This window comes from Melanostigma gelatinosum, assembly GCF_949748355.1.
Source record: "Melanostigma gelatinosum genome assembly, chromosome: 1".
NCBI classification, from domain to species: Eukaryota; Metazoa; Chordata; class Actinopteri; order Perciformes; family Zoarcidae; genus Melanostigma; species Melanostigma gelatinosum.
The window spans coordinates 666,023-680,531 of NC_136634.1; the positions used below are offsets into that span (position 1 = coordinate 666,023).

General features: G+C 45.4%; 1 protein-coding gene across 2 annotated transcripts in view; it reads left to right on the forward strand.

Annotated features, from left to right (window-relative positions):
• The window catches only part of ambra1b (autophagy/beclin-1 regulator 1b), a gene marked incomplete at its 3' end in the record, with an annotated part of 39,250 nt that extends 29,016 nt beyond the window's left edge, over positions 1-10,234 (forward strand). Inside the window, exons 15-19 of one of the 2 annotated variants that reach the window (XM_079269027.1) lie at positions 2,212-2,351; positions 3,648-3,752; positions 6,405-6,592; positions 6,963-7,061; positions 9,864-10,234. In XM_079269027.1, the coding sequence (XP_079125153.1) occupies positions 2,212-2,351; positions 3,648-3,752; positions 6,405-6,592; positions 6,963-7,061; positions 9,864-10,234 (903 nt within the window). The remainder of the gene's footprint in view (positions 1-2,211; positions 2,352-3,647; positions 3,753-6,404; positions 6,593-6,962; positions 7,062-9,863) is intronic. The other variant, XM_079269028.1, reaches the window with a different exon arrangement.
• Between the last annotated feature and the right edge of the window lie 4,275 nt (positions 10,235-14,509).

Here is a 14,509-nt window from a genome sequence, read left to right on the forward strand (position 1 = left end):
TTCTCTTTGTGCCAGTCATTAAAAACAAAGCTGGTAAAGTATGTAGCCTAGAGAATTACAGGCCCATTGCTTTGGCCAGCGTCCTGTCAAAAGTCCTGGAAAGAATCCTGCTGGACAGAATACAGGACTTCATCACCTCCACAGATAACCAGTTGGGCTTCAAAGCCAAACATGGCACTGACTTGTGTATATATGCCTTAAAGGACATTGTAAACAAATACAGAGGTCAAAACTCATCACTTCTTATGTGTTTTATTGATGCCTCCAAAGCTTTTGATCGTGTTAATCACAGTAAGTTATTTTTTAAACTGAGCCAAAGAGGTGTCCCCACATACACAGTGAGAATTCTGGCTTACTGGTATGCGCACCAGAGTATGAGAGTAAAATGGGGTAAAAGTGTGTCAGCCCCATTTGGGGTTAGCAATGGTGTCAGACAAGTTCTGTTTAATCTGTATATTGATGATCTGTCATGCAATTGAAAGCGTGTAATCCTGGTGCATGATGGGTAATACTCTGGTTAATCACATCATGTCTGCAGATGATCTGGTGATCTTTAGTCCTTCTAGCGCTGGTCTTCAGCAGCTCCTCACTATATGTACTGTGTACGGTGTGGAACATGACATCAAATACAACGCCAGTAAGAGTGCTGTCCTGATCTGTAGAACTAAAGAGGACAAATGTCTAAACTTCCCTGACTTCAAATTGTCTGACAATAATCTTGGTGTCTGTAGTGAAGTCAAATATCTTGGTAATTTTTTAACAGAACACGTGTCTGATGATAACGACATTTCCAGGCAATGTGGTATGATGTCTGCACAACAAACAGTCTCTCACGTTAGTCTGGTGTGTACAGATGGAGTGAAGATGTCTCTGTTCAGAGCATATTGTACTCCACTCTACTGCACACTTGTGGTCAAACTACAGAACAAAGAGTCTACAGAGACTTCAAGTAGCGTACAATGACGCCATGAGAATACTTTTAAAGAGACAAAGATGGAGTAGTGCCAGTGAAATGTTTGTGGCTGCACGAGTCAACACTATCGCAGTATCGTGATACTATCGTGATACTATCGCAGTATCGTGATACTATCGTGATACTATCGCAGCATCGTGATACTATCGCAGCATCGTGATACTATCGCAGCATCGTGATACTATCGCAGCATCGTGATACTATCGCAGCATCGTGATACTATCGCAGCATCGTGATACTATCGCAGCATCGTGATACTATCGCAGCATCGTGATACTATCGCAGCATCGTGATACTATCGCAGCATCGTGATACTATCGCAGCATCGTGATACTATCGCAGCATCGTGATACTATCGTGATACTATCGTGATACTATCGTGATACTATCGCAGTATCGTGATACTATCGTGATACTATCGCAGCATCGTGATACTATCGCAGCATCGTGATACTATCGCAGCATCGTGATACTATCGTGATACTATCGTGATACTATCGCAGCATCGTGATACTATCGTGATACTATCGCAGCATCGTGATACTATCGCAGCATCGTGATACTATCGTGATACTATTGCAGTATCGTGATACTATCGCAGCATCGTGATACTATCGTGATACTATCGCAGCATCGTGATACTATCGCAGCATCGTGATACTATCGTGATTCTATCGCAGCATCGTGATACTATCGTGATACTATCGCAGTACCGTGATACTATCGCAGTACCGTGAAACTATCGCAGTATCGTGATACTATCGCAGTATCGTGATACTATCGCAGTATCGTGATACTATCGCAGTATCGTGATACTATCGCAGTATCGTGATACTATCGCAGTATCGTGATACTATCGCAGTATCGTGATACTATCGCAGCACTGCGATACTATCGCAGCACCGCGATACTATCGCAGCACCGCGATACTATCGCAGTATCGTGGGACCTCTGGCGATTCCCACCCAACGGGGGAAAAAATACCGTGATATACCGTGAAACCGCCAGAATCTTACAAAGTACCGTGATATGCATTTTTGGTCATACTGCCCAGCCCTACCTACAAGTTAATCTCAGTCTTGATCTTTATGAATTCAGTGATTAATCTCAGTTTAACAGAAAACTCCTTTTGAATGAAGATCTCTTACTTTCTGGTCTTTATATCATCAGTAACGTCTGCTGTAATTAATCAGATTCATATAATAAATACAATAATAATATCTGTCCGTGTGATCCAGATGGTGTTCAACGTGGTCTACCCGATGGCTCCGGACCAGAGGCGCCACGTCAGCATCAACTCGGCCCGCTGGCTGCCGGACCCGGGGATGGGTCTGGCTTATGGGACCAACAAGGGGGACCTGGTCATCTGCAGACCTGTGTGAGTCCTCTTTAGTCCTGATGCAGACCTGTGTGAGTCCTCTTTAGTCCTGATGCAGACCTGTGTGAGTCCTCTTTAGTCCTGATGCAGACCTGTGTGAGTCCTCTTTAGTCCTGATGCAGACCTGTGTGAGTCCTCTTTAGTCCTGATGCAGACCTGTGTGAGTCCTCTTTAGTCCTGATGCAGACCTGTGTGAGTCCTCTTTAGTCCTGATGCAGACCTGTGTGAGTCCTCTTTAGTCCTGATGCAGACCTGTGTGAGTCCTCTTTAGTCCTGATGCAGACCTGTGTGAGTCCTCTTTAGTCCTCTTTAGTCCTGATGTAGACCTGTGTGAGTCCTCTTTAGTCCTGATGCAGACCTGTGTGAGTCCTCTTTAGTCCTGATGCAGACCTGTGTGAGTCCTCTTTAGTCCTGATGCAGACCTGTGTGAGTCCTCTTTAGTCCTGATATAAAATCTATGAAGGAACTACAGATCAGAGTTCATCGAAGAGGAACCGGAACCTTCAACATGTGAAGTCTGTTTGGGTAGAAGAATGGGTCAGAACCCACCTGAGCAATGCATGCGCCTAGTGTCTCCAAACAGGAAGCTGTCATCACCAACAGAGGCTTCTGTACGAAGTATGAGATGTACTTCAGTACACGTGTTCAGCACTGTTCCCCTCTGTCATTCCATGTTATTACTCATAACTTCATTGATCAGCGTATTCGTTTGGTGTTCTTTGTTTGTGTGGATTACTTGAGTTGTTACTGACATCTGGTGAAGAGTTCATGTCAACATCACCTTTAGAGATATATTGACTGAGAACAACGGTGACGTGTTCAACACTTATTTTACCCGCTGTGTGTATGATATTATATTTATTATATTGGACATATTACCTGTCATCGGTCATCAATAAGCCGACGGTCTGTAACCTGCTGGTCTGGTTCTCTCTGACACTAAGTGGAAGGAAGAAGCTGCTGCATTAGAAGTAGACATCCCTTCAGCTCCTCATCACATTATCTTAATGGTGGATGTGAACAGGAAGGAGCTGATTGGAGGAGGAGGAGGTCAATTAGTGCTTTTTAACGAGCTCGTGGTCTCCGGATTCCACGAAGACGACGTCCCTCCTCTGTTTATAGCTTCCTGAGTGGATTAATGTGTGTGTGTGTGTGTGTGTGTGTGTGTGTGTGTGTGTGTGTGTGTGTGTGTGTGTGTGTGTGTGTGTGTGTGTGTGTGTGTGTGTGTGTGTGTGTGTGTGTGTGTGTGTGTGTGTGTGTGTGTGTGTGTGTGTGTGTGTGTGTGTGTGTGTTCAGGTTCTACCGTAGTGACGGTGAGAGCCCTGCGGAGTCGAGCAGCGAACCTTTGTTCTCCGTCAACAACAGTGGAACCAGCCGGACCCGAAATTCTGAGAGACCAGGGTGAGAACATGTGGACTCAACACAAATACTTTCATTCTGAAATGTTTCCTCTGAACCACAAAAAGCCTCCGGAGGGATTAAGAAGCGCGTCTTCTTTAAACAATCGACAAAACTGCAGCGTTTATCAGAGCTAGAAGCTGTAAAAACACACGTTATCATCAGGTTCTCATCTTTCTGACGGTCCTTGAACACATCACGTGACAAACGCTTCAGTTAGAAGAAAGAAACCAAAACTAAGCTTTAAATAGTGATTATTTCATCAAGAACATTTTATTCTACAAGTTGTCATTTAGAATAAAGAGTTCACTTCAACCAGAGTGTGTGAAAACATTAAAGTGTGAAACTATGAAGTCATGATGGATTCATCTGAGACCAACAGTCATGTGACACCAAGGAGGAGAAACTCTGACTGAAGTACAGGAAGCTTTTTAGAACAATGTTGGACATTTAGATTCCATCGTTTGCCAATATTTGTAAAATAAATAATCAAAGAAATTCAACTTTTTTCTTCTTTTGATGTCAAAGTAACTGTTGTTGTGCACTAAAGATGTTCTAGTTCTCTACTTCTAGTCATGATGGTTCTGTTTCCATAGAGGAGCAGGACTTTTATTTTGAAAATCAAGACCACAGAGAGGAAACTGACCGGAAACAAAAACGCCTGAAAACTTCTTTGAGGTCCAGAGAGATAACAGATGATGCAACAGAAGTGCAGATGTGCTGAACAGTGACGTGTCGACTGTAACAGTCTGTACAACGCTCCTACTGAGTGTTGGTAGTATTTATTAGAGTACTGAGTGTTGGTCGTATTTATTAGAGTACTGAGTGTTGGTCGTATTTATTAGAGTACTGAGTGTTGGTCGTATTTATTAGAGTACTGAGTGTTGGTCGTATTTATTAGAGCACTGAGTGTTGGTAGTATTTATGAGAGTACTGAGTGTTGGGCGTATATATTAGAGTACCGAGTGTTGGGCGTATTTATTAGAGTACCGAGTGTTGGGCGTATTTATTAGAGTACCGAGTGTTGGGCGTATTTATTAGAGTACCGAGTGTTGGGCGTATTTATTAGAGTACCGAGTGTTGGGCGTATTTATTAGAGTACCGAGTGTTGGGCGTATTTATTAGAGTACCGAGTGTTGGGCGTATTTATTAGAGTACCGAGTGTTGGGCGTATTTATTAGAGTACCGAGTGTTGGGCGTATTTATTAGAGTACCGAGTGTTGGGCGTATTTATTAGAGTACAGAGTGTTGGGCGTATTTATTAGAGTACCGAGTGTTGGGCGTATTTATTAGAGTACCGAGTGTTGGGCGTATTTATTAGAGCACCGAGTGTTGGGCGTATTTATTAGAGCACCGAGTGTTGGGCGTATTTAATAGAGCACCGAGTGTTGGGCGTATATATTAGAGCACCGAGTGTTGGGCGTATATATTACAGCACCGAGTGTTGGGCGTATTTATTAGAGTACCGAGTGTTGGGCGTATTTATTAGAGTACCGAGTGTTGGGCGTATTTATTAGAGCACCGAGTGTTGGGCGTATATATTAGAGCACCGAGTGTTGGGCGTATTTATTAGAGCACCGAGTGTTGGGCGTATATATTAGAGTACCGAGTGTTGGTAGTATTTATTAGAGCACCGAGTGTTGGGCGTATTTAATAGAGCACCGAGTGTTGGGCGTATATATTAGAGCACCGAGTGTTGGGCGTATTTATTAGAGCACCGAGTGTTGGGCGTATTTAATAGAGCACCGAGTGTTGGGCGTATATATTAGAGCACCGAGTGTTGGGCGTATATATTACAGCACCGAGTGTTGGGCGTATTTATTAGAGTACCGAGTGTTGGGCGTATTTATTAGAGTACCGAGTGTTGGGCGTATTTATTAGAGCACCGAGTGTTGGGCGTATATATTAGAGCACCGAGTGTTGGGCGTATTTATTAGAGCACCGAGTGTTGGGCGTATATATTAGAGTACCGAGTGTTGGTAGTATTTATTAGAGCACCGAGTGTTGGGCGTATTTAATAGAGCACCGAGTGTTGGGCGTATATATTAGAGCACCGAGTGTTGGGCGTATTTATTAGAGCACCGAGTGTTGGGCGTATATATTAGAGTACCGAGTGTTGGTAGTATTTATTAGAGCACCGAGTGTTGGGCGTATTTAATAGAGCACCGAGTGTTGGGCGTATTTATTAGAGTACCGAGTGTTGGGCGTATTTATTAGAGTACCGAGTGTTGGGCGTATATATTAGAGCACCGAGTGTTGGGCGTATTTATTAGAGCACCGAGTGTTGGGCGTATTTAATAGAGCACCGAGTGTTGGGCGTATATATTAGAGCACCGAGTGTTGGGCGTATATATTAGAGCACCGAGTGTTGGGCGTATTTATTAGAGTACCGAGTGTTGGGCGTATTTAATAGAGCACCGAGTGTTGGGCGTATTTAATAGAGCACCGAGTGTTGGGCGTATTTATTAGAGCACCGAGTGTTGGGCGTATTTAATAGAGCACCGAGTGTTGGGCGTATATATTAGAGCACCGAGTGTTGGGCGTATTTATTAGAGCACCGAGTGTTGGGCGTATATATTAGAGCACCGAGTGTTGGGCGTATTTGCTTGTGTTCTAACAAACTCTCCCTCTGGAACGTTCTTTGTTGTTCTTCAGTCCGAACCGCTCCGGCTGGAGGCTGGACAGAGACATGGGTTTGATGAACGCCATTGGTCTCCAGCCTCGACACCCCGCCCCTTCAGTGACATCACAGGGAACCCAGACGCCAATCATCCAGCTGCAGAATGCCGAGACCCAAACGGAGAGGGATCTGGAGCCCAGCGCCCCCCCCCCTCCTGCAGCCAGTACTGAACCGCTTTAACATTTGCACCATGAGTCAACCAGTACTTCTCTCCACAAAGTTTGGGAATAACTGAATGATAGAAATATTTATTATTCATCATATATTTATTTTAGGTTGTGTGTGAAATAAAGTCTCTTCATTAGTGCATAAGAAATTTTTTTTAACTTTTTTTTTTCTTTGACAGTCAACTTTCATTCTGTCACTTTTAAACCAAACTCTGAATTGATCAATCGAGAAAATGTCTGTCAGAGTATATTGACAATCACAATAATAAGGAAGAGGTCAGAGGTCATAACTCAAGAATTGATATGATAATAAAGACATTTTGGGAGGTTTCCTGTTTTAATGGCCGACCGTCCGTCTCTCCTCAGACGTTCCTCCTGAGACTCCGTCCACCAGCCGAGCAGCTTCAGGGCAGCCGGAGGCTCTGAGTGACGCAGCTTCAGGGGAGGCCACCACATCCGCCACTGGTACTAGTACTACATATATCTCGATATAGCGTAGTAAGATCTTATGTATAGATAGTAGTGTGGTGGACATCCACCGCTGCTACTGTTACTGTATACCATATATATGGTAGTATAGTAGAGTATTATGCTGTGTGTGTGTGTATGTGTTAGTGTGTGTATATAGTAGTATCGTAGAGTATTGTGTTGTGTATAGTAGTATGGTGGAGTATCGTGCTTTGTGTATATAGTAGTATAGTGGAGTATCGTGCTGTGTGTATACAGTAGTATAGTGGAGTATCGTGCTGTGTGTGTATATAGTAGTATAGTGGAGTATCGTGCTGTGTGTGTATATAGTAGTATAGTGGAGTATCGTGCTGTGTGTATATAGTAGTATGGTGGAGTATCGTGCTGTGGTTGTATATAGTAGTATAGTGGAGTATCGTGCTGTGTGTATATAGTAGTATAGTGGAGTATCGTGGTGTGTGTGTGTGTGTGTATATAGTAGTATAGTGGAGCATCGTGCTGTGTGTGTGTGTGTGTGTATAGTAGTATAGTGGAGTATCGTGCTGTGTGTCTGTGTGTGTGTGTGTGTGTATATAGTAGTATAGTGGAGTATCGTGCTGTGTGTGTATATAGTAGTATAGTGGAGTATCGTGCTGTGTGTGTATATAGTGGATTATCGTGCTGTGTGTATATAGTAGTATAGTGGAGTATCGTGCTGTGTGTGTGTATAGTAGTATAGTGGAGTGTCGTGCTGTGTGTATATAGTAGTATTGTCGAGTATCGTGCTGTGTGTGTATAGTAGTATAGTGGAGTATCGTGCTGTGTGTGTATAGTAGTATAGTGGAGTATCGTGCTGTGTATATAGTAGTGTAGTGGAGTATCGTGCTGTGTATATAGTAGTGTAGTGGAGTATCGTGCTGTGTGTGTGTATGGCAGTATAGTGGAGTATCGTGCTGTGTGTGTATATAGTAGTATAGTGGAGTATCGTGCTGTGTGTGTATATAGTAGTATAGTGGAGTGTCGTGCTGTGTGTATATAGTAGTATTGTCGAGTATCGTGCTGTGTGTGTATAGTAGTATAGTGGAGTATCGGGCTGTGTGTGTATATAGTAGTATAGTGGAGTGTCGTGCTGTGTGTGTGTATAGTAGTATAGTGGAGTATCGTGCTGTGTGTGTGTATAGTGGAGTGTCGTGCTGTGTGTGTATATAGTAGTATAGTGGAGTATCGTGCTGTGTGTGTATATAGTAGTATAGTGGAGTATCGTGCTGTGTGTATATCGTAGTATAGTGGAGTATCGTGCTGTGTGTATATAGTAGTATAGTGGAGTATCGTGCTGTGTGTATATAGTAGTAAAGTGGAGTATCGTGCTGTGTGTATATCGTAGTATAGTGGAGTATCGTGCTGTGTGTGTGTATCGTAGTATAGTGGAGTATCGTGCTGTGTGTATATAGTAGTATAGTGGAGTATCGTGCTGTGTGTGTGTATCGTAGTATAGTGGAGTATCGTGCTGTGTGTATATTGTAGTATAGTGGAGTATCGTGCTGTGTGTATATAGTAGTATAGTGGAGTATCGTGCTGTGTGTATATCGTAGTATAGTGGAGTATCGTGCTGTGTGTGTATATCGTAGTATAGTGGAGTATCGTGCTGTGTGTATATAGTAGTAAAGTGGAGTATCGTGCTGTGTGTATATCGTAGTATAGTGGAGTATCGTGCTGTGTGTGTATATCGTAGTATAGTGGAGTGTCGTGCTGTGTGTATATAGTAGTATTGTCGAGTATCGTGCTGTGTGTGTATAGTAGTATAGTGGAGTATCGTGCTGTGTGTGTATATAGTAGTATAGTGGAGTGTCGTGCTGTGTGTATATAGTAGTATTGTCGAGTATCGTGCTGTGTGTGTATAGTAGTATAGTGGAGTATCGTGCTGTGTGTGTATATAGTAGTATAGTGGAGTGTCGTGCTGTGTGTATATAGTAGTATTGTCGAGTATCGTGCTGTGTGTATATAGTAGTATAGTGGAGTGTCGTGCTGTGTGTATATAGTAGTATAGTGGAGTATCGTGCTGTGTGTGTATAGTAGTATAGTGGAGTGTCGTGCTGTGTGTGTATAGTAGTATAGTGGAGTATCGTGCTGTGTGTGTATATAGTAGTATAGTGGAGTATCGTGCTGTGTGTATATCGTAGTATAGTGGAGTATCGTGCTGTGTGTATATAGTAGTATAGTGGAGTGTCGTGCTGTGTGTATATAGTAGTATAGTGGAGTGTCGTGCTGTGTGTGTATAGTAGTATAGTGGAGTATCGTGCTGTGTGTGTATATAGTAGTATAGTGGAGTATCGTGCTGTGTGTATATCGTAGTATAGTGGAGTATCGTGCTGTGTGTATATAGTAGTATAGTGGAGTATCGTGCTGTGTGTATATAGTAGTAAAGTGGAGTATCGTGCTGTGTGTATATCGTAGTATAGTGGAGTATCGTGCTGTGTGTGTGTATCGTAGTATAGTGGAGTATCGTGCTGTGTGTATATAGTAGTATAGTGGAGTATCGTGCTGTGTGTGTGTATCGTAGTATAGTGGAGTATCGTGCTGTGTGTATATAGTAGTATAGTGGAGTATCGTGCTGTGTGTATATCGTAGTATAGTGGAGTATCGTGCTGTGTGTGTATATCGTAGTATAGTGGAGTATCGTGCTGTGTGTATATAGTAGTAAAGTGGAGTATCGTGCTGTGTGTATATCGTAGTATAGTGGAGTATCGTGCTGTGTGTGTATATCGTAGTATAGTGGAGTATCGTGCTGTGAGTAACAGTTAAGTCCTCTCGTTCCTCCAGCAGAGTCTTCAGACTTCGGTTCTGGTGAAGATGCTCTGGCTCGAATCCGCCGTCTGATCGCTGAGGGTGGGATGACGGCGGTGGTCCAGAGGGAGCAGAGCACCACCATGGCGTCCATGGGCGGCTTCGGCAACAACATCATCGTCAGCCATCGCATCCACCGCGGCTCCCAGACGGCGGCGGGGGCCTCCAGGCTGGCGGCGGCGGACCCCTCTACCTCGGGGCCTCTCCTCACCATTACTCAGACCTACACCCCCCCACAGGCTCCGGCCCCGTGGGCCCCCCAGCCCTCCGCCCCCCCCATGGAGGACGACTCTCTGCCAGGCCCCTCCTCCTCCCACGGTTACCCCGGGGACCCGTACAGCAGGTAGTCAGCAGAGCTCTGCTCCTCGAAGCCTTATCTCTCAAAAGAAATGGGTGCTGCTTTGACTCTAAACGGGGTCTCCCGCCTGGAACAGAAGGGACTCTCCCCCCCCACCCCCCCTCACCTCTGCACTTCTATAGAAACCCACCTGAAGCTGAACCGCCATCATTCCTCCACCAGAAAGGGCTTTTACTTGAACGGAGGCTCAGTTCACTGAGCTCCTCTTCGCCCGAATCTCTCCAAGTATCAGCAGCACGATGGAGGACGAGGTCATCACAGTGCCATGTCTGGGGGGGGGGGTCTTTACACACACACACTTACTCCACCTTCTGCATTCGGTGCCATGTTATGTTGACATTTGATGTGAAATATGCGTGATTGAAGTGTTTCAAAAAGTGAATTCAGCACTACTTTTATTTTGAAGCCTGTTTTTGTACGGTGTGTAATTATGTTTGAGAAGAAGAGATGGAGGCGGGACTCTATCAAGACTCTACTAGACTCTACTAAGACTACTAGACTCTATCAAGACTCTACTAGACTCTACTAAGACTCTACTAGACTCTACTAAGACTCTACTAGACTCTACTAAGACTACTAGACTCTATCAAGACTCTACTAGACTCTACTAAGACTCTACTAGACTACTAAGACTCTACTAGACTCTACTAAGACTCTACTAGACTCTACTAAGACTACTAGACTCTATCAAGACTCTACTAGACTCTACTAAGACTCTACTAAGACTCTACTAGACTACTAAGACTCTACTAAGACTCTACTAGACTCTACTAAGACTACTAGACTCTATCAAGACTCTACCAAGACTCTATCAAGACTCTACCAAGACTCTACCAAGACTCTATCAAGACTCTACCAAGACTCTACCAAGACTCTACCAAGACTCTATCAAGACTACTAAGACTCTACTAAGACTACTAAGACTCTACTAAGACTCTACAAAGACTACTACACTCTACTAAGACTACTAGACTCTACTAAGACTCAATCAAGACTATCAAGACTCTACCAAGACTCTACTAGACTCTACTAAGACTACTAGACTCTACTAAGACTACTAGACTCTATCAAGACTCTACTAAGACTCGATCAAGACTCTACTAAGACTCTACTAAGACTACTAGACTCTACTAAGACTCAATCAAGACTATCAAGACTCTACTAAAACTCTACTAGACTCTACTAAACTCTACCAAGACTATCAATACTCTACTAAGACTCTCAAGACTCTATCAAGACTCTACTAAGACTATCAAGACTCTACCAAGACTCTATCATGACTCTATCATGACTCTATCAAGACTCTATAATGACTCTACTAAGACTACTAAGACTCTATCAAGACTACTAAGACTCTACTAAGACTCTCATGACTCTACTAAGACTATCAAGACTCTACTAAGACTCTATCATGACTCTACTAGACTCTATCAAGACTCTATCATGACTCTATCAAGACTCTATCATGACTCTACTAAGACTACTAAGACTCTATCAAGACTACTAAGACTCTACTAAGACTCAAGACGACTAAGACTATCAAGACTCTACTAAGACTCTATCATGACTCTGGCTGCTGGCGTTGGCTGACTGAACGGACTGAACTGAATCTGCTGCATGTGTTAGTTCATCAAAACAACACGTCGTCTTCTTCTTTGAAGGCTGAAGAGATGAAAATTCCCCCCCAGACAAAGCTCAAAGCTACCAGACAACAACTCAATATTCTTCATGAGACTAAAGCCTACAAACAGTGTGTGTGTGTTGGGGGGGGGGACGTGTCTTTTTTAACCTGTATTTGTAAATTGTCGGCAAAATGTAAAATATAAGTGTGGAAGTGAACTCTGCTCACAGACCAAGTGTTTGTGGATTAAAGATGGCCGCTGTAAACGCTGTGTGCTGGTGTGTAGTAGTGGGGGGGCGTTAACAGGGAACCGGCCAATCAGAGAGCAGCTCTCGGTCCTTGAGGTCAGGTGACTGTTTCTCTCTGGTTGACATGAGGTCATTATTAATGAGTTCTACTTCATGACGTGGTGATCGATGATCTTATTGATTCATAAAGGAGAACATCAGAATCAACATCACAACACTGACGAGTCGACCAGGACCAGGGTCAGGACCAGGACCTCATGAACCGATCAATGAAGAATCTGATTCTCTGCTTTCCTGAGATTTCTTCTGTTAAATATCGGATCAATAATTCATGATTCAGTTCAACGTCTCAACAGAAATAGATTCAATAAAGAAGTTATTGATCCACAATCACAACTATTATTCATGAGTTTAATAAGTTAATGAAAACAAAACAGCCGATTCTCTCAAACTGCTCTGGTCCTCTGAAGAATATTAAATATTAAACATCGAACAAAAGTTCGGAAATGAGTGTTTGGTCGATTATTTCTCTCTCTCTCTCACTCTGTGTGTCTCTCTCTCTCTCTCCCCCGTCGCTCTCTCTCTCGCTCTGTGTCTCTCTCTCTCTCCCCCCGTCGCTCTCTCTCGCTCTCCCCCCATCTCTCGCTCTCTCGCTCTGTGTGTCTCTCTCTCCCCCCGTTGCTCTCTCTCGCTCTGTGTGTGTCTCTCTCTCTCTCCCCCCCCGTTGCTCTCTCTCGCTCTGTCTCGCTCTCTCTCCCCCCCGTCTCGCTCTCTTTCGTTCTGTGTCTCTCTCTCTCTCCCCCGTTGCTCTCTCTTGCTCTCTCTCTCGCTCTGTGTGTCTCTCTCTCTCTCTCTCCCCCCCGTTGCTCTCTCTCTCTCGCTCTGTGTCTCTCTCTCCCCGCTGTCACTCTCTCTCTCTCTGTGTCTCTCTCTCTCTCTCCCCCCGGTCGCTCTCTCTCGCTCTCTCTCTTTCGCTCTCTCTTTCGCTCGGTGTGTCTCTCTCTCTCCCCCCGTCGCTCTCTCTCTCTCTCACTCTGTGTGTCTCTCTCTCTCCCCCGTCGCTCTCTCTCGCTCTCTCTCTTTCGCTCTCTCTTTCGCTCTGTGTGTCTCTCTCTCTCCCCCCGTCGCTCTCTCTCTCTCTCGCTCTGTGTGTCTCTCTCTCTCCCCCCGTCGCTCTCTCTCTCTCTCACTGTGTGTCTCTCTCTCTCTCCCCCCGTCGCTCTCTCTCTTTCGCTCTCTCTTTCGCTCTGTGTGTCTCTCTCTCTCCCCCCGTCGCTCTCTCTCTCGCACTCTGTGTCTCTCTCTCTCTCCCCCCCGTCGCTCTCTCTCGCTCTCCCCCCATCTCTCTCTCTCTCGCTCTGTGTGTCTCTCTCTCTCTCTCCCCCCGTTGCTCTCTCTCGCTCTGTGTGTGTCTCTCTCTCTCTCCCCGTCGCTCTCTCTCTCGCACTCTGTGTCTCTCTCTCTCTCCCCCCCGTCGCTCTCTCTCGCTCTCCCCCCATCTCTCTCTCTCTCGCTCTGTGTGTCTCTCTCTCTCTCTCCCCCGTTGCTCTCTCTCGCTCTGTGTGTGTCTCTCTCTCTCTCCCCCCCCGTTGCTCTCTCTCGCTCTGTCTCGCTCTCTCTCCCCCCGTCTCGCTCTCTTTCGTTCTGTGTCTCTCTCTCTCTCCCCCGTTGCTCTCTCTTGCTCTCTCTCTCGCTCTGTGTGTCTCTCTCTCTCTCTCTCCCCCCCGTTGCTCTCTCTCTCTCTCTCTCTCTCGCTCTGTGTCTCTCTCTCCCCGCTGTCACTCTCTCTCTCTCTCGCTCTGTGTCTCTCTCTCTCTCTCCCCCCGGTCGCTCTCTCTCTTTCGCTCTCTCTTTCGCTCTGTGTGTCTCTCTCTCTCTCCCCCCTGTCGCTCTCTCTCTGTCGCTCTGTGTGTCTCTCTCTCCCCCCCGTCGCTCTCTCTCTCGCTCTGTGTGTGTTTCTCTCTCTCTTTCGCTCTGTGTGTCTCTCTCTCTCCCCCCCCTGTCGCTCTCTCTCTCTCGCTCTGTGTGTCTCTCTCTCTCCCCCCCTGTCGCTCTCTCTCTCTCGCTCTGTGTGTCTCTCTCTCCCCCCCGTTGCTCTCTCTCGCTCTGTGTCTCTCTCTCTCTCCCCCGTTGCTCTCTCTCGCTCTCGCTCTGTGTGTCTCTCTCTCTCTCTCCCCCCCGTTGCTCTCTCTCGCTCTCGCTCTCTCTCGCTCTGTGTCTCTCTCTCTCTCTCTCTCTCCCCCTGTCGCTCTCTCTCTCTCTTGCTCTGTGTGTCTCTCTCTCTCCCCCCCCATCGCTCTCTCTCTCGCTCTCTTTCGCTCTGTGTCTCTCTCTCTCTCTCTCTCTCCCCCCTGTCGCTCTCTATCTCTCGCTCTGTGTGTCTCTCTCTCCCCCC